Source organism: Micropterus dolomieu, linkage group LG02 (assembly GCF_021292245.1).
Source record: "Micropterus dolomieu isolate WLL.071019.BEF.003 ecotype Adirondacks linkage group LG02, ASM2129224v1, whole genome shotgun sequence".
Lineage (NCBI taxonomy): Eukaryota > Metazoa > Chordata > Actinopteri > Centrarchiformes > Centrarchidae > Micropterus > Micropterus dolomieu.
In genome coordinates this window covers 29835337-29845886 of record NC_060151.1, presented here as the reverse complement: position 1 = coordinate 29845886, position 10550 = coordinate 29835337, and the positions used below count along the sequence as shown (strand labels likewise).

General features: G+C 43.3%; 1 protein-coding gene across 2 annotated transcripts in view; it reads left to right on the top strand.

Moving 5' to 3' along the window:
• Positions 1 to 8370, top strand: part of amdhd2 (amidohydrolase domain containing 2) — a 16661-nt gene extending 8291 nt beyond the window's left edge. For both annotated transcript variants that reach the window (XM_046037836.1, XM_046037828.1), the window contains exons 9-12: positions 4833 to 4940; positions 5166 to 5234; positions 6344 to 6445; positions 6531 to 8370. In XM_046037836.1, the coding sequence (XP_045893792.1) occupies positions 4833 to 4940; positions 5166 to 5234; positions 6344 to 6445; positions 6531 to 6610 (359 nt within the window). In that variant the 3' untranslated portion in view covers positions 6611 to 8370. The remainder of the gene's footprint in view (positions 1 to 4832; positions 4941 to 5165; positions 5235 to 6343; positions 6446 to 6530) is intronic.
• The last annotated feature ends 2180 nt before the right edge of the window (positions 8371 to 10550 follow it).

Here is a 10550-nt window from a genome sequence, read left to right as displayed (position 1 = left end):
AGTGAAATGCCAAGACTGTATGAAGGTGGATCCTCCTCTAACTCCCAGACCTTCCCCATCAACATCTGTTGTCATTGAACTATTTCCTACAGTGAGCAAAGGGTGTCTGGTAGTCAGGAAAAAAAACACCACCTCACCTGCCCCCACATGGCTGACTAGGGTTGGAACCTGTTACCAAATTTCCGGGAACTATGGACTGGATAAGACCCGTGCATTTGGATTCTGCTTCTCAGTTGCTAACTTTATGCAGCTCCTGACTGAACTGCAGTTAGTCCATTTACAGTCCATAAAAGTGTCTCTTATCTGCCAGGAGCTGCAACACTGACCTAACGTCACATCATTTGTTACGACAACAAAGCATGAAGAAGAGAGTCCTTCTGTTTCCAGTCCTGGACTGTGGCGGACCGCAGCAAAACCGAGATAAGATTCAGTAAGAAGAATCAGAACTGGATTGGATAAACTGAATGATGCCCGACCCTATGGCTGACTGACTCTTCCCTCCTCTTAAGAACATGAAGATCAGGAAGTTTGCAGCCACCACATTTCACAGACTTATGATGTTGTTATGTTTAATATGCGGCAGACGGCTTCCTTCGGGTCTGCCTTATGATCCAATATGTGCTCTCCTTGTAGCTCTGGTTAGGTCTTATTCGTTGCTAATGCCATCTTCTGTTGTCTCTTGCTGTGCTGTGATCCAGTTCCACCATCGGGACCCTGGTATAGTGGGTCTGCTGACCAGCGATCAGATTCCTGCAGGCAGGACAGTCTACTATGGCATGATAGCTGATGGGATCCACACCAACCCCGCTGCCCTACGTATCGCTCACAGAGCTCACCCTTCAGGTCGGTGAAGGTGGTTTTCTCTGATCAGTTCTTTGCTTCTACCTTGGAAGTTCAGAGAGAGCACACATAAGGTTGTAATGATGTTGGCTTTGGTCTCAGAATACTTTCCTCTCTCTGAGATAAATCATTGTTTTTGCACGTGTAGGGCTCCGCAGTCAAGGTAGCCCAGGGCGCCTCGTACGTCCATCCATCTATCCATCCATATACATCCATCCATCTATCCATCTATATACATCATCCATCCTTCTATCCATATACATCCATCCATCCATCTATCCATCCATATACATCATCCATCCATCTATCCATCCATATACATCATCCATCCATCTATCCATCCATATACATCATCCATCCATTCTATCCATCTATATACATCATCCATCCTTCTATCCATATACATCATCCATCCTTCTATCCATATACATCCATCCATCCTTCTATCCATCTTTATACATCATCCATCCATCCTTCTATCATCCATCTACATCCATCCATCCATATACATCCATCCATCCATCCATATACATCCATTCATCCATCCATCCATCCATCCATATACATCCATCCATATACATCCATCCATCCATCCATATACATCCATTCATCCATCCATCCATCCATCCATATACATCCATTCATCCATCCATATACATCCATCCATCCATCCATATACATCCATCCATCCATCCATCCATATACATCCATTCATCCATCCATCCATATACATCCATTCATCCATCCATCCATCCATCTACACTGCTCAAAAAAATAAAGGGAACACTAAAATAACACATCGTAGATCTGAATGAATGAAATTATCTCATTAAATACTCCTTTCTTTACATAGTTGAATGTGCTGACAACAAAATCACACAAAAATTATCAATGGAAATCAAATTTATCAACCCATGGAGGTCTGGATTTGGAGTCACACTCAAAATCAAAGTGGAAAACCAAACTACAGGCCGATCCAACTTTGATGTAATGTCCTTAAAACAAGTCAAAATGAGGCTCAGTAGTGTGTGTGGCCTCCACGTGTCTGTATGACCTCCCTACAATGCCTGGGCATGCTCCTGATGAGGTGGATCTCCTCCCAGACCTGGACTAAAGCATCCGCCAACTCCTGGACAGTCTGTGGTGCAACGTGGCGTTGGTGGATGGAGCGAGACATGATGTCCCAGATGTGCTCAATTGGATTCAGGTCTGGGGAACACCAGTCCATAGCATCAATGCCTTCCTCTTGCAGGAACTGCTGACACACTCCAGCCACATGAGGTCTAGCATTGTCTTGCATTAGGATGAACCCAGGGCCAACCGCACCAGCATATGGTCTCACAAGGGGTCTGAGGATCTCATCTCGGTACCTAATGGCAGTCAGGCTACCTCTGGCGAGCACGTGGAGGGCTGTGCGGCCCCCCAAAGAAATGCCGCCCCACACCATTACTGACCCACCGCCAAACCGGTCACGCTGGAGGATGTTGCAGGCAGCAGAACGTTCTCCACGGCGTCTCCAGACTTTGTCACGTCTGTCACATGTGCTCAGTGTCAAACTGCTTTCATCTGTGAAGAGCACAGGGCGCCAGTGGTGAATTTGCCAATCTTGGTGTTCTCTGGCAAATGCCAAAAGTCCTGCACGGTGTTGGGCTGTAAGCACAACCCCCACCTGTCGGGCCCTCATACCACCCTCATGGAGTCTGTTTCTGTCCGTTTGAGCAGACACATGCACATTTGTGGCCTGCTGGAGGTCATTTTGCAGGGCTCTGGCAGTGCTCCTCCTGCTCCTCCTTGCACAAAGGCGGAGGTAGCGGTCCTGCTGCTGGGTTGTTGCCCTCCTACGGCCTCCTCCACATCTCCTGATGTACTGGCCTGTCTCCTGGTAGCGCCCCTGTGCTCTGGACACTACGCTGACAGACACAGCAAACCTTCTTGCCACAGCTCGCATTGATGTGCCAGCCTGGATGAGCTGCACTACCTGAGCCACTTGTGTGGGTTGTAGACTCCGTCTCATGCTACCACGAGAGTGAAAGCACCGCCAGCATTCAAAAGTGACCAGAACATCAGCCAGGAAGCATAGGAACTGAGAAGTGGTCTGTGGTCACCACCTGCAGAACCACTCCTTTATTGGGGGTGTCTTGTTAATTGCCTATAATTTCCACCTGTTGTCTATTCCATTTGCACAACAGCATGTGAAATTGATTGTCAATTATTGCTTCCTAAGTGGATTTGATTTCACAGGAGTGTGATTGACTTGGAGTTACATTGTGTTGTTTAAGTTTTCCCTTTATTTTTTGAGCAGTGTGCATATAAATCCATCCTTCTATCCATATCCATCCATCCATCTATCCGTCCATATTCATCCATCCATCTATCCGTCCATATTCATCCATCCATCTATCCGTCCATATCCATCCATCTATCCGTCCATATCCATCCATCCATCTATCCGTCCATATCCATCCATCCATCTATCAGTCCATATCCATCCGTCCATATCCATCCATCCGTCCATATCCATCCATCCATCTATCAGTCCATATCATCTATCCATCTATCAGTCCATATCCATCCATCTATCTATCGTCCATATCCATCCATCTATCTATCGTCCATATCCATCCATCTATCTATCGTCCATATCCATCCATCTATCCGTCCATATCCATCCATCCATCTGTCCGTCCATATCGTCCATATCCATCCGTCCATATCTATCAGTCCATATCCATCCATCCATCCGTCCATATTCATCCATCCATCCATCCATCCATATTCATCCATCCATCTATCCGTCCATATCCATCCATCCATCTGTCCGTCCATATCCATCCATCCATCTGTCTGTCCATATCCGTCCGTCCATCTGTCCATATCCGTCCGTCCATCTGTCCATATCCGTCCGTCCATCTGTCCGTCCATATCCGTCCGTCCATCTGTCCGTCCATATCCATCCATATCCATCCATCCATCTGTCCATATCCATCCATCCATCCATCTATCCGTCCATATCCATCCGTCCATCCATCTATCCATCCATATCCATCCATCCATCTGTCCGTCCATATCCATCTGTCCGTCCATATCCATCCATCCATCCGTCCGTCCATATCCATCTGTCCGTCCATATCCATCTGTCCGTCCATATCCATCCATATACATCCATCCATCCATCCCTCCAACCATCCATCCACCCATATACATCCATCCATTCATATACATCCATATACATCCATCCATTCATATACATCCATATACATCCATCCATCCTAGGTGGAAGTTTTGGGGTATTTCCAGTTTAGTAAAATGCATAATTAAATATCTACATCTAGATTTCCTTCAGGATGCCCTGTAGCTGCTAAAATAATTTTTTTTGTGCGTCTGACTGTGGTGGGTAAATGATCCACTGAGGTGACTGCATTGTTTGTTCTACTGTGTGTACAGTTGGTGTTCCCAGCTGAAGACCAGCACTTTTTACAGACCAGTACACCCAGTAAGCCATTATCAGTGAGTGTAACAGCTGGTATTTTCTTTGTTTTAGGTGTTTTGGGAGGCCGTAAAAGTAGCACAGGATATTAGTCCCCATCTCTCTCTCTCTCCCTAAAGCCTCCTTCAGTTTCTCTCCCTGCTGATAGACACGATAAAGCAGGATGTAAAATACTCTCTGTAGAGCATGTTTTGTTTTTATTTGTTTAAATTCTCTTTGCATCTCGACAGCGATCAATAAATCAAATTCACTTGATGCAAAATGAAAAGAGTCCAGCATCTGTGGCTGCAGGACTGTAATAAGCACGGCCAATCATTTCATTCAGTCCGAACTTACCTACCTACCTGTCTACTTACCTGCCTGCCCTGTCCCCTGGGGCCTAAGTTTAGCCATCTCTTGCTGGTTTCTTCAACGTTGCCTACCTCCGCTTTGAATGTTTTCACCACACTCACAGTTTGAGACTCAGGTATATTCACCTCGCCGTCGTATTTGTTTGTGCTTTCAGGTCTGGTGTTGGTAACAGATGCGATCACAGCGATGGGTCTTCCTCCCGGTCGTCACACTCTGGGCCAGCAGGTCATTGAGATCCAGGGTCTCCACGCTTACGTGGCAGGTCTCACTTTTTTTTCAGTTTTAAAACATATTAACACAATAAAATTAGTAACATATAATCTAATATTGTAGGTATGTTTGTAGCCACACCTGTGAAATGAGATGTGTGGCCTTCCAAATCTGGATCTTAAATAATCCCCCCTCATCGGTCGGATTGACAAGATTGAGTTTTAATTGATAAATCTGTGTTTTGAACTCATCTGTAGTTTCACTCTTTGTCTCCTAGGCACCACGACCCTCTGCGGCAGCATAGCCACGATGGATATGTGCATAAGGCACTTTAAACATGCTTCAGGTGAGTTTGTGCGATTTGGTTTCCTGGTACGCTTTATATTAAAACTTTGTCAAAGATGAGACTAATTGCAGACATAAATATTTATAAATGTTGGAAATAATATTAGTTTTATACAATTTTAATGCTTTATTTTTAATCCTCTTTTTTTCTGTAATGATAAAAAGCTTCTCAAAGTCAGATTTGTGTTCATTTATTCAGATGAACAGGAGACTCCCAGTACGGTCGACAGTTTTCCCGTGATGTAAGAATTATTACTTCCTGAGAAAACGTAGAGTTGCGTAAGTTAGAGTCAGTACCAAAGTGACGCGGATTCGTTACATTTAAATTCTGCTTATCGGTTCCTAACTTTGTGCATATTTCAGTAGCGCTCCCGCTTACAGTCCATAAAAGTGTAACTGATCTGCCAGGAGCTGCTACGCCGACCTAACGTCACGTCATTTGTTACGTCAGCAAAGCATGAAGAAGAGAGTCCTGTTTCCAAGCGTTTACTTCAGCGCGGCGTGAATCTGAAGGAACGCACCGTGTTCAACGTGTCACGCTCCCCCAGCTACAATGACGCGCCAGATCCAGCTAACGCTAACAGTAGCAACGTCTCGGGTACCAAACACGGGTGAGCTGACGTTCACCTTTTATACTGAAGGGAAACCAATGATGTCTACAAATGATTCAGTATATATTTTTCTTAGAGAGGAGTCCCTGGAGACGCCACTCTAGTGCAGAGACTCCTTTCACTTTAGCCGTGAAGGGGAAGAGTTAGAGGAGGAAGAGGATAAAGGTCACCGAGCGCTGACGTAATCTGTGGCGAAGGAACCAGAACCGAGATTCAATAAGAACTGGATTCAATAAAATAGAATCGGAATCCATAAAATAGAAATGATACCCGACCCCAGAAATATATCGCATCCGAATATGTCTCGCAACAAATTATTTCAAAATTAAAATTGTGGATAATGAATTATAAAACTCTCAGAATCCTGCAGCCATTTTTTCCTGGATATGGTCACAGATTTTGGAGAGAATTCCCTTTAACAGCCAGACCTCAGGTCCAGGTATTCAGCCCTAGCGTCCACTTAGCTTACCCCAACAAACTGTTTTGTGTGTGTTGACAGGCTGCAGTGTAGAGGAAGCTCTGGAAGCTGCCTCGCTGCATCCTGCTCAACTTCTGGGTATCAGCAACAAGAAGGGAAACCTGGACTACGGTTCAGACGCAGGTCAGGATTTACTGCATCAGCACACGCACAAGAAGTATGTTTACTGTATGTGTGTTGTATCTGTGACTGCACTACTCTGTTGCAGACCTGGTTTTGCTCGACGACGCCCTCAACGTCAGAGCCACCTACATTTCCGGAGAGGAGGTTTGGAGAAAAGGACCATAGAAGAAGAAGAAGAAGAAGAAGAAGAAGCCTTAACCAGACCGCTGGGAACTTTGGTGCCTTCAGGAGACTCGGTTTACCACAGAAACACAAATCTGTTGAATGTTTTAATTCATCAGAACAGGCAGTGATCTTTATCTCCAGTTGCTCTACATCCCCTTTTCTCCATTCGTCAGTTAAGAGTTTGTTTAGTCAGTCGTCTGTCAGTCAGTCAAACACTTTGGTCCAGGGAAAACAAAACAAAACTACAATCCGGGTTACTGTTGAAATGTTGTACAGGACTTCATGGTCCTCGGATGATGATCTCTATTGACCTTGGGTTTCGTCCCGCCACTATGTGAAACACTTTAGTTCATGACGCCTCTAAAATACTGTACAACTCCCATCAGCCTCAGCTGCACTTTCTCATAAATTCAATTTATGTTCCGCTTAGATAGGAAGTCCAACTCAGACTGATGAAAGCTGGTTTACTGCTGAGCCTGACAAGCGGAGCCACATTTGGACAGGGTTAATATTACAGCAGCAGGCGGGTAATTAAATATTTATCACCCGACTTCCATCGTAATAAAAGTTTCAGCATTTTAGCCACTGGCAGATGACTGGAGCTGGTTCCGTGACATGCTGCCTAGCATTGATTGTTATGTACTGGTAATTATTTAGCAGCAATTTAATTATCAGCTCTGACAGCTGCAAACTACTTACAGTAAGAAAGAGACCGCTGCTACTACGCATCACAATAGGTCGGCTGTAGACCAGGAAAGACAGAATCCCAAGGGCACATTTACTGAACTGGTCTTGTTCTTGGAAACTTTTTCCTTCATTGCCTGAGTGATCGATCCTTAAATAACTCAGTAGCAGTAAACAGCTCCACAGTATGTGTAAAAACTCAGATATACATTTAAAATGTAAAGCTTCTCAGGAAAATCAGAAGGTAGTTGGGGCTGTAAACGTCCAAATGTGGCTCTAGATGTCCTAAAAAGGCCACCGTACAGAGGATAAACCTCTTTTAGATGTAGATTAAGAACTCAACCTTCCCTCTAACTTTTCTTTTCTCGTTCTGTCCAGAAATGTTGTTTTCTTCAGTGTAACGGGCATTATGGCCTCACAGGACTGCAGGTTTGGCTACAGATTTGTAGTCTTGTTGGACCGAGGGACACGCAGCATCTTTGAATCAAATATCATCCAATTCTGAATCCGGCTCATCGTGTTAATGTTCAACGTTGTGAATGTCTTTATGTGCATAGACGACGTGACAGTTTCAGGATGTACGAATGATTATGCACTTACTGTGAGAGACAAGGTTGTCCTGCATCCAGAGGCTTTACACTTTATTTTAATCACGTTACATAGTTTTGGTATTAATTTGGAAAAATCAACTTTCAGTGAATGTTACTGTAGCATGACTGTTCTTCTTCAAAGCAATAATATTTGTTATATTATGTGTTGTTGGTGTGGATTTCTGTTCTTGTACTGCAGTAAAGTAGGACTACCTACACGGTATACATACAGACACACACAACCACCAGTCAAAAAAATATGATATATGATATATACAATTGTACAACTAAAGCTTCTGACGGTGCAATAACAGGCTGTTCCAAGGTGTTTACTGTAGAATTGTGTTTCAAGGCTTCATTTCCTTCCACTGCCGCCAACGAAGGTAAAGACCAAAGTTTAGTTGGGCAATACTGAGAAATAATGTAAATTTCAGACATTTGCAATTTTCAGGGATAATCAAATAAAGTCAAATGAACTTGGGTTAATTAAGTTTTCCAAGATGATAATTATTTCGCTAATAAGCCAGTGAATCTCTGGCGTTTATAAAGACATTTGAACAACGTTAAACTACTTAAAATCTGAGAACTTCTGCTAGATTTTCTGGAAATAAAGTGCTGCTTTGTGTGTTATTTATATGCCGAATCAAGAAGAAAGCACTAACGATTCGTAAGAAAGACTAATCAATGTTTCACCAGGTGTTCACATACTTAATAATAAACCAGACAAAATTACTACTGGATTTATAATGGAGTTTGGTGTGTGGGGAGGGAAATGGAACTGGACGGATATGTTTCGAGGTTCTGCGCTTTCATTGTTCTGAGCCGTAATGGGGGAAGAAGATATTCATCTTGACCGGATTAGAGGTCGATACGTCCAGGCTGCTGCCCGGTGTCCTGTCCTGGAAATGTCCCTGAGGAGAAAAGGAAACCTTTGTCCACGGCGGCGAGCTGAAGGAGAGCTGCGCCAAGTCAGCTGCAGTTAGCCACCGGAAGTCCGACACCAGAGGGAAAGTACCTTCAAAATAAAAGGTCTGAACACAAATAGAAGAAGGGTGGGTAAGGATGTAAATATTGGCCACTATATAATATTTAGAGTTTGGTACCAATTAGTCTGATCTGAATTTCCCTAAAATGAATTAAAGTGGAATAATAATGCTAGATTGCTGCACTTCTGCTAAGCTTTATTGATGTTTCTGCTGATTGCTAGTTGCTTACAGGGGTCATGATTAGTGCCCGAACAAGAAAATGTAATCATTAACAAGTTTAATAATGGATTCATTGTCCAATCATCTAAGCATCTATAAAGAAAAACATTCTCTGATGTCAGGATTTGATTCGTTATCTTGGCCAACGCGTTGTTGTTTTACAGTCAGTATCGAACAGTGTCTGTGAGAAAATTTCTGATTATTTGTTATTTACTAATTTACTTTTAAATCATTCACATTCAATTAAATTTTCTCTGTACCCGTGGTCATGTCTTCAATGTGCTTGTTTTATCCAGCCAGCAGTCCAAAACCTCAAACGCTATTCCTCTGAGAGATGATAAATACAACGCTATACTGTACAAATGAATAATTCTAGTTTAATATATTACGTTTTTAAAATGTGCCATGCTTCATTTTAAATTATTATTTCATCAACACCCTAACCCAAACGTTTTGACAAAAAAAAAAAAAAAAAAGTTGTAACCCATCAATACTTTTAATTTGAACATTGTGACAGGAAGTGTGTTTTTTTTTATTCCTTGAGGCTTGACGGTGCTGATGAGAGGAGCCCGGTGGTGACTGTGCACATCGGGGGCTAAAATTAAAGAGGATGCATGGAGATCTCAGACAGCTGGAAGGACCATTCATCTCCTCCTTGCACAACGTGTCCTGTCTGCACACAGGTGAGTCCAGCTGCTCACAGAGCTGCTGCTGGTTTGAATGTCCTCTTGTTGTTCTGCAGTCTCTCACTCAGCCAGCAGCAGTACTGCAGGTGCACCAGGTTACCTGTAAAGTCTGTGCGAACTTCAGCATCAGCAGGGATCCATCTGCATTGAGCTACAGAGTTTTTGTTTTTTTCTTTAGTCGTGAAAATTATTTGTTCTATTCTTTCAAAGACACCCTGGCAAACCGGGCAAAGGAGGAGACAAATGTTATGTGATGTGATTTTGATTTGATCAGGATACAAAAGTAGTGGATGTTCTGTAGAGAGCATGTGTTTTCTGTGTCTCGCGCATCTGAAGCTGGAGCTCCTGAGGTTATCAGGCAGATTGCTCAAGGACAAATCTGTGGAGCGAGCTGAAGCAACCAGATACCAAAAATAAAAGCAAGACTTCTGTTCCCTCTGTGAGACAAAGGAGCAGTATGAGTCTTTGCAGGGCACTGATGCTAACTCGTCCCTGTGTGTCAATATCATGCATTTTTAAACTAATCCATATAAAACAAGCCCTCAGTTTGAGGTAGATTTTAGTTTTACATCAGATAAATGTGACGTTATTGTGTCGTGAATGTGAAACTACAGACCAGAGTTTACAGAATAATCATGATTTGAGACTGAAAGTTCATTTTTGACCTTGGAAACAGCAGCTGGCAGAACAGTCTCACCTCAGGGTCCATTTTGTAGCTGTTCTGGAGCTTTTGACACTGGACCATGGTCTTCCTCAGCAGATTGTGTTGGCCCAG